At 41.2% G+C, this 14,567-nt stretch overlaps 1 protein-coding gene and 2 non-coding genes across 3 annotated transcripts; all 3 read left to right on the top strand.

Moving 5' to 3' along the window:
• The first annotated feature begins 1,304 nt into the window (after nucleotides 1-1,304).
• On the top strand, nucleotides 1,305-12,560 carry RABGGTB (Rab geranylgeranyltransferase subunit beta). The gene is made up of 9 exons (XM_048947075.1): nucleotides 1,305-1,314; nucleotides 1,735-1,842; nucleotides 2,881-3,078; nucleotides 5,449-5,554; nucleotides 6,704-6,756; nucleotides 6,868-6,978; nucleotides 8,785-8,910; nucleotides 9,653-9,802; nucleotides 11,276-12,560. The coding sequence occupies exons 1-9, from the start codon at nucleotides 1,312-1,314 to the stop codon at nucleotides 11,414-11,416; spliced, it is 996 nt and encodes a 331-aa protein (XP_048803032.1). The 5' UTR covers nucleotides 1,305-1,311; the 3' UTR covers nucleotides 11,417-12,560.
• Nucleotides 1,982-2,064, top strand: LOC125694271 (small nucleolar RNA SNORD45). Its single transcript, XR_007377479.1, has one exon. It is a non-coding gene; the product is annotated as a small nucleolar RNA SNORD45 (small nucleolar RNA).
• LOC125694270 (small nucleolar RNA SNORD45) lies at nucleotides 4,019-4,103 on the top strand. Its single transcript, XR_007377478.1, has one exon. It is a non-coding gene; the product is annotated as a small nucleolar RNA SNORD45 (small nucleolar RNA).
• Nucleotides 12,561-14,567: the final 2,007 nt, after the last annotated feature.

The raw sequence follows: 14,567 nt of genomic DNA, 5'->3' as shown, positions 1-14,567 counted from the left end.
ATAGCAAGCTGGAGTTATTTGGTCACAGGGTAGATCTTCCACCAGTAAACTGTCCTGAGCACTCCCTTCCGAAGGAAAACAGCTCCAAAGAAATACTTTCAAATGTAAAATTGTCCACACAGTGATGTTGACCGCCACACAGCAACACCCATCACTCACCTCCTAGACAAGTCAGTCTTATCACAAGGAATACCTCAGGAAGCAAGCTTTGAGCCAGAAAATAAAGGATTCATAGTTATATACACAGCTGTGACGATTAATCAAGTTACCACAGAATTAGTGGTATGCAGAAACCATACAAATAACAGATAAATATTACATGCCTTGCAAGTGGACTGTTCAGTAATTAAATCTCCGCACCATAGTCTGAAACAGGACTTATCGAACAAAATCCTACACAGAAAGGAGTACAGAACACACACTTGATTGTTTATTTTTAAAAGCCCCGTAACCACAACATCGAATGACACAATGTACTTGAAACTAGATTCAAAACAGGAAGAAAAGCTTTTCTACTTTTATGAAATGCTTAAGTAAAGCAAGGTCACAAATTATGCCTGTATCTTTTATTCAATTACCCTTAGAGTACAGGATAAATAAAATATTATTTACTTTCAGAGAGATCAATAGTGTGACATCTTGGTTAAGAATGGACGTACTTAAAAGAACAACAAACCCTTATTTCTGACTGTTCTTTGCATGCTAGCATCATACACGTTCTTTTCTTGGATACTCTCAAGATACTGCTCCAGCCCAGTACGGTTTTGCCTCCCATGTGCGCCTGAGTCAGCGTTCATGACTCATAACACAGTCATACCAGTTTTAATTAGAAAGAAAAGTGGTTTTGTTGTTGCTTGTTCATTGAATTAACGGAGTTTTTCTTACCTGCCCTGTACTAATCCAACTCATTCGCCCGCCGTTCCTTAAAGACAACGGAAAGAAACGCAAGGCGTTTCTAAACAGTTGACGTCTTTAATACGACTCACGAAGGCACGGGGTCTCAGCGTAGGTTACACGCGCTCCCCCCGTTTAAATTCAGCGCTTGACTGCAACGAGCCCGAGCGCCGCAGCCCAGTAGGACCCAGGGCTGCCCTGCGCGCCGCCGGCCGGGCCGGACCGGGCAGAGCAGAGCGGAACGCGGCTCCGCGCCCTGCGCGTGGCGGCGGCCTGAGCTGCCCGCCGGGTCCCGTCCCGTTCGCGGCGCGGCAAGGAGGGACGGGCGGCTCCCGGGCAGCCATCGCGAGGCCCCGCCGGGTGCTACTTTTTGCCCCGCCCGGAAGCGCCTCGCTCTTTCCGGGACGGGCGGCGAAGATGGTGGGTGCTGCGCTCCGCGTGGTGACAGCGTTGGGCCCGGCCCTTCCCGTGGGCCGCGATGGCCGTGATCGCAGAATCCCGGAATGGCCTGGGTTGGAAGGGACCTTGAGGGTCGCCGACCTCCACCTTTAATACCAGACCGGTCCGTCCAGCGACGGCCGCGATGACCGTAACCGCGCCGGTTCCGAGGCGCTGCCAGTCCGGAGCCGAGCCTGCCGAGCTGGCCGGGCCCGGCTGCGGCGCGAGCCGAGCGCGGGGAAGTGTGGTGAGGGGGGCCTGCCGCGCTCCGGGCCTCGGGCACCGCGGGGGCTGCGGCGGGCGCTGCCTCGTGGCGCGCGGCTGGGCCCGGTGTGCGAGTTGTTGCGGCGCGTTGTTTGTAATGGCTCGGCAGGGTCACGGCTCGTTGGTGCTTTTACACAGGGGACACCACAGAAGGATGTTGTAATAAAGCCGGATGCGCCAAGCACGTTGCTTTCAGAGAAACATGCAGACTACATCGCCTCGTACGGAACGAAGAAAGACGATTACGTGGGTATCACTTTTGCTTCAGCACAGCTGTGGTTTTATTAATAGTAGCAGTAACCCTTATTTACTTCTTCTGTGTATAAGAGGAAGTATATGTGTATGTTTGGAGTATAAGAGGAAGAAGGCTTTGTTCATTTCCTTAGGTCTGTGATGAGTTTTGGCATGTATTATCTGAGCATAAATGTGAAGATTACCGGTTTAGCTCTAGAATTACTCTGAGACCCTGGAAATAAACTACTAGTTGTGCCTTCATCCACTAGAATGCGTGAGCACAGCTGTATTCATATGTGGGTGCTTGGTAGGGCAGCACGCTGAGGTGCATTGCAGCACTGCCCTATGAGTACTGGGTGCAGGAAATGCTTCTGTCTGGTGTCATTTGTGTAGGTGTGATGGAGCACGTGGCAAACAGAGTTTACTTGGTGAGAAATGTCAATAACTGCATGTCTGGGGGGGGGGAAAAAGTTGTAGTTATCCTTATTGTCTGCATTGCTGTACCGGTGGTTAAAACCTTCAGCTGTAAGAACTGCTTGGCACCAAATAGTGCTTATTGACAGCATAGGTGAAGTAAACAGCATTTACGTGTTTGCACATGTGTATATATATGTCAATTTACTTCCTTGTACACCACTGGATTGTGGCAGTTCAGTCACTTGTTAGTGAGTTTCATTAAATGACCTTATTTTTGAGACTGGTTGAGGTTGTAATTTGAGTGGTAGTTTGGATGCTGGGACAGTAACGGCTGATCTGAAATGAGCTGGTGGCTTATTGGTTGCATGCGTTTAACTTGACGTTTAGATTGATGCTTCTAGAACAGGTAATACAGCAGAGGGTGGGAATTTAGTGTGTGTAGGTATGTGTGCACATACGTGTGTTTGCATGGACACGCGTGCATAATACACAGAGTAAGGGTGGCTAATGCATTTTAAGTCATTTATGGGATTGAAAATATCTGACATGTTACTAACAGTAAATAACGTATTTCCATTGCTTTGCTTCGGTGGAATGTTTATCTGAGACAAACTAAAATAATGCACTTCTTAGGAGTACTGTATGTCTGAGTACTTGAGGATGAGCGGTGTTTATTGGGGGCTGACAGCCATGGACCTCCTGGGACAGCTGCACCGAATGAACAAAGAAGAAATTCTGGCATTCATCAAATCGTGTCAGCATGAATGTGGTGGAATAAGTGCCAGCATAGGTCATGATCCCCACCTTCTGTATACCCTGAGTGCTGTCCAGGTAAAGCTAATGTCAAAACAACCATTTGTGTGTGATGACTTTAATGATTGCAGATATCCAACACTGTCTGGTTTGGATGCTAATAGTAAACACTCTTTCAGTACCTCACTTAAAAAAAGAATAAAATAAATCCGAATGGCAAAACTTTAGGGTTTAGCTGTGTCAATTCTTTAAAAGTGGTCAGAATTAAGAATATTGCACTTGTAATATACACTTAATGATGAATTTGCATTCTTGATAAATTTCGTAACTCTCCTCTCAAAACATTTCTCAGCTGTAGCTTTTACTGGAATCTTGCGTAATCCTGAACTTTGTTGACCCTTCTTAGTATGTATTGAGGCGAGAGGTGAACGTGTTCAGAGTAATTTTATGTGTGTGTGCCTCAAACACTTGACTCTTATTAATAAATGTGCATACATGTATGCAGTTACTATGTAAAATAGTTACATAGGATTAGATAAATCCACGGCTTATATTTGTTGTGTAGCATGTTTGCATTCTGGTATCATACAAACGGAACATCACAGTAGCCACTTCTTGTTCTGTTCCTCAGATCTGTTTTATTTCCGTGTGCTTAAAATGATACCAATCTCCTAAGCATTTTCTTATTTGATGTTTACTCCTTCCCTGAGAAAAATGAATTATTTTCAATTGTGCTTTTTCCCCATAGCTATCTCTACTGTAGATTTAATGTTTCACTGTCTAGTCTGTGTTTTTTCCTAGTTATTGCACAAACTGAGGTGGAAAAAATACATAGAAGCTCAAATGCTTGTAAGCTATTGCTTGTTCGATTATGTAGTGTATCTCTAATTGAAGCTCATGGAAGTACTGCTTAGATGGTGTTACAAATAAATAAGGTAGTATTTGGTTTTAGAAAGAAAATGTTGGATTTAAGGTGTTAGTTTTGAAATCCTTAGGATGGGAAAATGTTGTTTTCTTGGGTCAGTGATGATTGCTGGCATGTATTATCTGATCTAAAGGTGATGTTTATCAGCACAATAGCTCTAGAATTACTCTGAGACCCAGGAAACTTAAGTTTCTTTAGACAGCAGCCTTTTAGCTTTACCAAACACTCCAATCAAGTTCCTTTCATGAAGTCTGATTAAATATACAGAGAAGGAAGACAATTTGAGTCTTAAATTTTGTAAGAGGCATACAGTTCTTAGATTAATACTTGATATTATTAGGAGATATTTTTGTGTCAACAATGCACCTCTGGATATGTAAAGCTGAAAAGTGTTAGCCATTGCTGATGTGAAGTTTTTAAACCTACCCAGTGTGTCTTAATGAGCGTGCATGTCCTCCATTCACAACACCTGCTCAGTCCCATCTAAATCTCCAGAACGTTGGAAAGGTAACGCTGCATCTTCCTTTGCTCTCAGTTAACAGTGATGTGTTCAGGTTAGCTCTGGAAGGGCCCTGCTGTGGTTCTGGATGTTCTGTTGGAGTTGCTTTGTGGATTTATTTTTTTTTTGCATTCCCGTAAGTATTTTTAAATTAAATAATAGCTGGTAATTAAAATACTCCATCTTCTTAATTGTAGGAATTCAAAGTCATAGCTGTTGGTAGTTCTTAGGCTCAGTTTTTCAGTGTTCCTTAGTTTCAGTTCTTTCTATTTTCAGTTGTTCTATTACTATTTGTAATGAGCTGTCGGAGCTTATCGCAGTTATGAGTGAAAACAGGAAGCCAGCTGGGGCTCAGAAGCAGCACTGTTGTGTTCACGTGACATTGCAGCTGCAATTGACTGGCTCAACTCAGTGCTGATGGAGAACCTTTGCACTCCTTGTTCTATGACCTGTTGGTTCAGAGCATGTTACTTTGCACTTTGTGTCTAATCACGTTGTCTGTACTTTTTCTTGAATAGTTGCAATTTGCTGTTGTACTTCAAATTTAAATGTTTAAAATAATATATTTTGTGATCACTCCTGGTGGACTTTACCTGTAAGTGGTACTAGTTACTATCTGCTCCACTTACAGGTGTGCAAATAGCAGCAGTGCACAGACTGCAGATTGAAGTTCTGGAATGATGCTATCGCATTGCAGAATTCACCACAACCAGATCTCTCGAGTTGTACGTGATGTGAGTGTAAAAGTAAGGGAGCCAGATGGGGCCTTTAAGAGGAGAGCTGGAATGTTGGAAAGCAGCAGAACATGGCACAGTCCAAGAATTGTCTGTTCTCATGTGAGACACTTTTGGGTAGTGATAGGTGAACTTGAGTGAATCAAATCTGATTTCAACAGAACTTAGCAGGCACCAGCCAGAAGCAGTTAAACGAAGTAGCTTACAAATTTGGATTTTTTTATTTGCTAATAAGTGCATCTCAATAACCTTTGCTTCTCTTTGATTGTTACTGTGGCTTTCTGTTCTAGATTCTGATCTTGTATGAAAGCCTCCATGTTGTTGATGTAAATAAAATTGTTGAGTATATACAGAGCTTGCAGAAAGAAGATGGATCATTTGCTGGAGACAAATGGGGTAAGTTTTAGATTGTAAAAATGGTTTGATTTTGTTGGCGCATGTAAGTCTATGAACTGAAGTTTTCTTGGATGGTGGTTTTGTGTATCTTCTGTATATAAACACTTAATTCCTGGGTTGTTTCATAAACAAAAAAAAGGAAAGAAAGAAGTTTTGTGGAGGACAAACTTTGGTTTTCTTTCCCATCCAAAATATTTTAAGATTTGTTCCTTTTTTAAAAAATAAATTGTCCAGCTCTTAGAGAAAAAAAACTTTGTGCACTCGTAACTAACAGTGCTTTTATGTGGTAGATGCACTATTTTCTGGGATTTTTTTTTTTTTTTTGCTTGCTGTTTCATGACCTTCCTTTTATGATCTTTCTCCTTTGGAAGGCAGCTTTCACTACATGGAAATGAGGGAAAAATACTAGCTGTTCTTTCACTCATCAGTATCTATTAATGCTTATTTTTGTTTATGCATGTAAATTCTTCATGAACAAAAGCAGTAATTTTCAAGCTGTAGAATAACACACTGAGTCAATAAAAGTACTTAGTGCTGTGGAAAGCTTCGTTTGATAGAATGTATCGTGTCACGTCAGTATGTGTGGGCTGCTGGATGCCTTACCCTGTGCTTTAGGAGAGCCATGTTATGAACTTCCTCAGCAATCATTCTGCTGAGGTTTTTTTGGCTTAGCGTGGAGGTGTAAATGTGCTAAAGAAAACCTGCAGTTCGATTTCCTCTTGATCTGATAACAAAAGTGGGCTCTATTCCTGCTCAGGTATCAAAGAGCCCGAAGCATCAAAGGCAGACCTGCTTCAGGTGCTTTATTGATCTGTTTTTAAATACCCACTGTTCTGCCTTTATCCAGTAGAGTACTACAGATCAACTTGTACACAGCTGTTTGCAAGTTGCCACTAGTTGGATTGCCTAGAATGTACGTCTGAATGCAGGCAGTGAGTTGTTTGCTTTACGTACAGTCAACACAGATCATTTGAACTGTAGTGTGCACTTTGTAAATGGCTGAGGAAATAACTGACAGATTGAAAAGTGAGCTTTTCATTGTTGCCATACAGGTTTTTTTTACATTTGTTTCATATTTTCAGTGGTGATTTAAATGTATTGTTGGTTTTAATGAAAATGATAATTCATTTCCTGCCCTCTGTGTTTTAGGAGAAATAGATACAAGGTTCTCCTTTTGTGCTGCAGCAACTCTTGCACTTCTAGTAAGTTCCAAAACATCACTTGAACAAGTACAGTATTTTTCGTTGGTGTATAGCTGAAGTTAACCAGTTTGGCTGAACGTAAAATATATTGGTTGCCTTTTTAACTTGCAGGGAAAATTGGATGCTATTGACGTGGGGAAAGCAGTAGAATTTGTTTTGTCCTGTATGAACTTTGATGGAGGATTTGGCTGTAGGCCAGGTTCTGAGTCACATGCAGGACAGGTGAGTTTTACTTTCTATGGAAATCCTTAAATTATTAAATACCACAAACTGCCTCTGAATGTTTGTTTTTGGCATCAATCAGGGATGCCAGTTGATGGAAGCTTTCTTGTTTTCAAAATGACAACTTCCAGTCTTTTAGTTACAGGGCAATTAGAGGATACATCTGGGAAGCTGGTTAGGAACTCAGGAGGCTACAATCTAGGAAAGAAAAAAAAATAAGGGAGCAATTTGTAGGACTGTATTTCAGATTACCAGTGTGGGCTGAGTGACATCCAAATAGTGGTGCCAATAGTTGGTGTGAGGTTTTAAAGATAATTTGGAATTGGTATTAGTAGACAATGGAGAAGAAAACCTTAATTGGGGAAAAAAAAATCCTTTGTGATGTGTTGCAGTGGTTACCACAAATTCTAATGAAACGTGCAAATGAATTGTGTATGTTTGATATTTATCAGATGAACTGAAAAATAAGTGGCAAGTAAATCTTTTAATCTCTCAAATTGCAAGAATTAATTATTTGAGCAGGGTAAATTATAAGAAGTGGTGATTCTTGCATGGGAACCTCTACAGTGTTTTGTTACAGGTACTGAAGAGTGCTGATGGCAATTGATGAAAAATGATCAGTAAGATTTAGTTGAGAAGAAGGTGGAGTAGTGTCACTGAAGGAATTTCAGGGGGTTATCAGGAAGAGAAGCTCTTCTTTCAAGAGAAAAATTACATGGGGAAAAATAACTTCCTATTTTTTTTTTTTTGCATGTAGGGGATTGTTGCACTGAACTTAAATTTACCAGTAGGCACCAACCTTGGTGAACGGTTTTAATGGCCTGTTTGTTCTGCATAACTACAGTGAGCAGTACCATAGCCAGGGTTTGCTTATGAACATGGAAGTAGTATCAGTTCCTGCGTTGAGAACAGGGGTGGTGGTTTCCCCAGCTCCCACTCTCTCCCCCTTATCCTTGTGGGTTACATCTCGAGCAGCATTGTCTGAATGCTGAATGTGGTGTTCCAGGAGGTTGTCTATTTGGGGGTGTTTTTTCTGCTCAGGAAGGGCTGGTTATAAATAGGCTTCAGCTGAAGTTGTTTCTTGTTGTAGGGTGCTTTTTTTTTTTTTTTTTTTTTTTTCCAGTTTGTGTCTGGTTCCCTTTTCAGTGACTGCCTGAAATGTCGTAGCAAATGGTAGTTTGCTGTCGCACTGCATGTCTTATTTTAGAGGTAAAATAGGCAGGGATTAAAACTACATGGCACTTAAAAAGTAAGCCTGCTGAGGCCATGCTTGTACTTAGGATTGCCTGCAACATTTATGATTGCTAGTAACCCTTTTCAGTCAGAGAATTCATTCGGTCTGCAGTTTGCCCTCCATAAGCCTTAGAGAAAGAGAGGGTTGGTTGGTGGCCTGTGGCAGGGGGCTGGAGCTCGGCCCTTGAGGAGCCTTCCAACACGTGCCGTTCTGTGCTTCTGCAAATAGGTGTGAACATAGGCTGGCCGCAGAGCTGTCAGAAAGGCGATGTCTGACCTGTGGAAGCAGTTTGGGTGCTCTAGCTTTAAAATAAAGTATTGCTCTGCCTTTTCAGCTTTTTGGAAATCTTAGTCTAGTATCTTATATCAGTAAGAAGTTTTATAATTACTGGAGCTCTTTAACCAAAAGCAACTGTGATTAATATCTGCCTGTAAGGAAAAAATGAAATTAGCTAAAAGGTGAAGTGTGCTTATTTTATATCCTGTTTGCAGGACTGTGTTCTTCGAGATCTTCCTGTATTTAGTCTCTGTTTAGTTTTTAAATACACAAAACATTTATGTCTGTAATTTTAGATCTATTGTTGCACAGGATTTCTGGCTATTACAGACCAGTTGCATCAAGTAAATGTTGACTTGCTGGGATGGTGGCTTTGTGAACGTCAGCTGCCTTCTGGAGGTCTCAACGGGCGTCCGGAGAAGGTATTAGATGGCTTATTCTGTTCAAAGCTTAATGTAGAGTATTTTTTTTTTTTTGGAATACAGTGTTACTTTGATGAAATGCTTAGTAAACTCAAGAGATTCAGGCCTTCATTTTGATTCTTCATTTTGTTGTAAGCACTTACCTTGCAGTTCTTGGCTATTCATGGTTTCATGCCTCAGTTCAGGAAAGTATGTGTACTGAAATATGTCTTGCTGGCCAATTCAACCAGTGTCCTATTAAATCAGGCCTTGAATATTTTCTGACAGTGGGAATGATCATCCCTTCTGTAGAATTTGTGCAAATATTGTTTCATTTGATCTGCATCCTGTGCATAATAGTGTTGTATGTTACAGTAAGAAATTGTGTAACTTGCAATAATCCCCACTGGCAAATTGACAACTAATCAATATTCAAAAATATATTAAAAAAAGCTTGTTTTCTTTCTTTTTATTTTAATATGAAACTTGTCTTTGCTCATGACAAAGGTGATGCAGATTTTTAGCCTGTCTGACATGAGATGAAGGTTGTTTCAAAACAACATTCTTGTGGTCTCGCTTCTTGAAAATCCCGAAAGGCTGTCTATAAAGAAACTGCCTCCAGAAGCTTGCTTCCTGTACCCCAGAGAAGCGTTGTTTCTATGCAGCGATGTTATGGCCACACAGCTGGGAGTTCACAGAACCACAAATTCGTGATGTTATGTTAGCGATGAAATCAAATAATACTCTGCTTCTCTGTTTGCAGTTACCTGATGTATGCTATTCATGGTGGGTTCTGGCATCTCTGAAGATGATTGGTAGGTTACATTGGATTGACAGAGAGAAACTGCGCTGCTTTATTTTGGCTTGCCAGGACGAGGAGACTGGAGGATTTGCTGACAGACCAGGAGATATGGTAAATAACCTTCAATTAAGTCAAGTTTGCGTAATAGAAATTCTCAACTTGGAAAGTATGTTTCATGTTTGAATGTAAGACGTGATCCAGATACTGGTGTTCTGCAGAACTGCAGCATCTGCAGCTTGGAAGGAACAAGGTACAGTTGCTTTGAAAGGCTCACATAGGAAGCACGTGCAATGTTGTATGTGCACTATAGCAGCTGACTTCAGTGTGGGATTCCGTCCCCAAAATGCACACCACACTGCTTCTCATAAGACTGCATGGAAGATCGAGGTGAAAACACTGACAGTTCAACAATTTGCAGGCATTTTGAGGTTATCACAAGTTAAGTAGTCTTCAAATCTCTTGGTGCTTTTGTCTGGTCTGAATAATTCTTGAGTAAATGCTCAGAACCGTTGCCCACCACGGCATAAATCCTCTCACGGCCTTGGTGTAAATGAGGAGGAAGCTTTTCTGACAGTGTTATGAAGAGGCTGGTGGTATTAATTTTCTCCTTGACTGAGAAAGTAGTTATAGTCTAGTTGTTGTATTCCCTATGGTTTGAAGCATAAATAATTGATACTGTTCAGGGTTCTGGTCAAATAAATATATTATGTGATCTCGGTGCAAATACCCTTAATCACATGGCTGCTTATTTGTGAAAGGTTGGAAAATGGTGGCTCTAACATCTAAGGACAAGGCTGGTTATGGCAGTGTACTTGTAACCATTTAGGCTGTGATCTAGTCGTTGGATTTCATGTATGTGGCTATAACGTGATGATCCAGCTCAGTTTACTGCAGTGTAGAACCTCTGTGAAAAGACTTACAAATTCCAGTAATACAAACAGGGTGTATGCTGCACCAGGTAATTTTGGGTAGGATTTTGTAGAATGACTAAGGTCAGTGACGGGATGTATGTGCCGTAAGAATTTAAACAGTCTGCTGCAGATATGTGATGATACAGGCTTTCAGGGGAAATTTGTAAAGTGTACCAGTGAAAAAGAATACTTTGATATAAAATAAGTGGTGATCTCTTCTGTTTCTTTTCTTGTTCTTTAGTTTGTTTTTACTTCTCGTTTTAACAGCAGGCTGTTGCTCTCCTCGTAAGATTGTACAGTACAGCTCTTTATTCAGAGACCATTAAGCAGCAGCATACTGTTGCTGAAGAGCCAAATGGGGAAGTGATATACTTGTGGATGATCATGTTAGCCTACTAATGTTATTTCTGTAATTGCTTCTGTTGTCTCATGACACTGTATGGAAGTGGAGATGAATGCTTTTCTGAGTGGATTATATGCTGTAAATTCATGCTGTGGGAGTTGCCTTGCCTGTGGGCTTACACAAGCTCAAAAGCACAAACGGAAGTTTTTGCGGTTGCAGTGTTATCTTGAGCTACACCGGTTGTATTTCTCTTGGTAACAAACAGAAGCTTCCGTACCAGTGGAAACTGATTGTTCTTCTGGAAATGAACACTATCTTTCTGTCTTCCAGGTGGATCCATTTCACACTTTGTTTGGAATTGCTGGACTATCCTTACTTGGGGAAGAACAAATTAAGGCTGTTAATCCTGTCTTCTGTATGCCAGAAGATGTCCTTCAAAGAATAAATGTACAGCCTGAGCTTGTGAGCTGAGTCTCATGGAGACAGCAAATTGATAGACCCTCTTGGTTTGGTTTTACTGATTGGAAGTCATCTTTGAAGCTTGGAATATTCTTAATATTCTTCTTTGAGATGTGTTTACATTACTACAGTAAAGCAGTAGCTTTACAGTGGGCTTTGTCACTTTGTGAACTGTATTGTAACTGGGTTGTTGTAGTATTCTGAGTGTAATATGTTCTTTGGTTGTACATAAGAGATGTAGAAACATTTCTAATCTGTATCTAAAGATCTAGGCTTTTTTTTTTTTAATAACCAAGTTGCAGCAGTAGTGTGACTAGCTTAATTTTTTCTATTCCTGCAGTGTCAGCCGTGGTAGCATCTGTCATTACGCAAGTGTGTTCTGATGGTGTGTCATGCACAGCACTTCAGAAGAATACAGGAAGAAAAACCACCCAAGTTAAGCCGTGCACTTAATGCCAAACGCTTGTCTGTGTAATTATGGCTGTTTTCACTTCTATATACTCAGATGCAAGCAACTTCTTTTCATAGTAATTGTTACCAGTAAAAGCAACAAAAAATATGATTCTATTAAAGACAGGAATGTACTCCTTATTACTGCAAAAGTTCCTTTTGACGAAATTCCCCTGATAGTTGAAATGGAGCATACCTTGAGTGTATCTGCACTGAAAATTGCTGATGTTAATCATTATAGAGAAATTCTTCATAGGAAAGCGACTTGCAGCTGAATATAGTGCTGACCGTAAATTTATTGCTGGACTGGAATTGGCTTTGCAGCTTTTAAGACAAAAATTGCCAGCACTTCATTATGCTGTAGTTGAGAGTTAAATTAGCCGTGGAAAACACTCATCTGAAAGATGAAATCCTTTTGTCTTGACAGAAGCCCTAAAATTGCATGTTTCTTCACATCCTCTTGCACACTGTCTGAAACTGAATTTCACTTCACAGTGAAATGTAGTTGGGAGGGGGAAGAAGTTCTTTGATAATTGCTGTATGTATGCTTAAAGAAGGTCTAAAAGTATTTCAACACTTCTGATCACCAGCGGCTTAGTTTTATCCAACCTATTCATCCTAGTAGAGAATAAGGTGCAGCAACTTCTTGGGAAATTCAGAGACTGAAGGCTCAAATACTACGTTTGGGATTTTTTGTTTTTTTTTTAAACTTTTATTTCTCTGGAGGCTTTTAGATGATTTTTTTAAAAAAAAATCAAAGTGGTTCCCTTCTAATGGCTCAGTTTCCTGGTGAATTATTTGGTCAAAGCCTGGAATTTATTTTTTCAAGGTTTGGAATTAAGGCTGACTTTTTGTTGAGTATGGGGGAATGAGAGCACTGGTTAGGTTTTATTTATTTGTAAAAAATACATAGAAAGTTAAAAATTAAGAAGAAATAACCTCACATCCGGGTTGCCTTTGTAAGTGCTGCTTCTTTATTCAGAGCTTCACTCTCCAGGACGTAGGCATTTACTGCTTTTTCTGTGTTATGTAAACATAACAGAATACGGTTCAGAATTTCTAGTTTAGTATAGACTGTGAGACATTCTGGGAATTAAAATGTGGGTGACAGTACACGAGAGAATAGAACACAGCAGGTTGAAATCCTGTTCATGTTATTGAAACTTGTCGGAAGGAGGTCTGGTCACCTTGGTTTGTTAAGTCAGCTGTAGTTGATAAAGACCACATTATACAGATTGCGGGCTAAAAATGAATGAATGTGTGTCCAAATGAAACACTTTTAAATTTTTTTCTTCCGTTCTTTACCTCTTAACTTATTATAGATACTGTGTGTATATATATACAAAAAATCATCACTGTTTTTTGTCATGCAAACAAAATCAATTCTTTTCAATGTACTGTGGAAAAAAATTAGTTGGCCCATGTGCATCTATTAAAACACTTCAATATGAGATTTTGGTGCAGAGTGCGTTGTTATAAGTCCGTCTGTGTTTCTTTTCAATGTTTCTCTTTTTTTCCCCTGAGTTTATGTACTTGCTGTGTTGCAATAATTAACCTCATAGGTGCAGTTCCAAAGGTGTCCTGTCTGTGACAGCCTGGTTAGACAAAGTCTGCATTATGATTTATGGACGTAAGAAATGGGGGTCATTGGGAAGATGTAGCTTTTGTTTCTGCTTTTCGGTCTGTGCGCTTAGATTTGTGTCTGAGGAGGTCAGTGTCTGAAGTTCAGCACTGGACTTAGTTAAGGCAACAGCAGCTGTGGAATTGGAGTTCTCCATCCATTGCAGTGAAGCTCAAGTTTCAGACACCAATGTTTGTCAGGAATAACCCACTTGGCCAGGGAAACCTGCTGATAAACCTGGGGAAGCCCACCGACTCAATATGAGTGAACCGCTTCGTTTATTGTAACCACAGCAGACCTTATATAGATACAGAACCTGAAACCATGGTTATAAACAACTCTATAAATCACATACCTAGGGTACAGTGTTTAGACAAGCATATCGAAGGAACAAAGGCAAGCATTCCAGAAATCCATTCACCAAGCACGAACAATCCTAGATACAATCTAAGGGTACAATCTATGCTATGTTCCAAGCATAAACCGTCCCTGGCTCCTAAGCCACGCAAGCTAGTTCGAGCATCTTTTAGAAACTCAGATTCAGATACAGATTAAAACCCACTGCAAATGTTCTCAGAACAGTGCCTGGTGGAGGCTCGGTGCTGAGGCGCTCGCCCCTCTGCGCTGGGCCGTGGGGCAGTGGAGCAGCGCTGACAGCTGCTGCAAATTGCCGCAGCAGGGCCGAGCAGCCGCAGGCCGCATCCTCTGCTCAGTGTGGTTTTAGGTAAGTGAATTAGAAGCGCTGTGATGATGTTTTGTGTAAATGAAAACTTCCATGGCGGTAGCACCTGCTGGCACCCAAACTGATCTGTGTGCTCTTGAATGTAAAGCAGCGTCTGGATGCAAGACCTGCTGTGTGTGTTTTTAATTAACGGTTTCTGTTAGCTCTGCAGGTCACGCCGCCTCTGAATTCCTGCTAAAAACAGCCTCTGGTTGTCAAGTCAGCTGAAGAAGCACGTTGGACAAATGACGCCTAGGTGCCCTGCCGTTGTTTCAGGAGGCACAGCAGCCCGCCGTCATCTCGGCGACACACGCGAACGGAGCCGCCGCCTCGGCGGGAAACCGCTGGGCGGCGGCTGGGGGCAGGTGAGA

The sequence above is a fragment of the Lagopus muta genome, chromosome 5 (genome assembly GCF_023343835.1).
Source record: "Lagopus muta isolate bLagMut1 chromosome 5, bLagMut1 primary, whole genome shotgun sequence".
Lineage (NCBI taxonomy): Eukaryota > Metazoa > Chordata > Aves > Galliformes > Phasianidae > Lagopus > Lagopus muta.
This window is presented reverse-complemented; position numbering and strand designations above follow the sequence as displayed.

Coding starts and splice junctions, on each gene's coding strand:
- RABGGTB (XM_048947075.1), top strand. Junction 1,843..2,880: donor GAACGAAGAAAGACGATTAC/GTGGGTATCACT, acceptor TGCACTTCTTAG/GAGTACTGTATGTCTGAGTA. Junction 5,555..6,703: donor ATTTGCTGGAGACAAATGGG/GTAAGTTTTAGA, acceptor TCTGTGTTTTAG/GAGAAATAGATACAAGGTTC.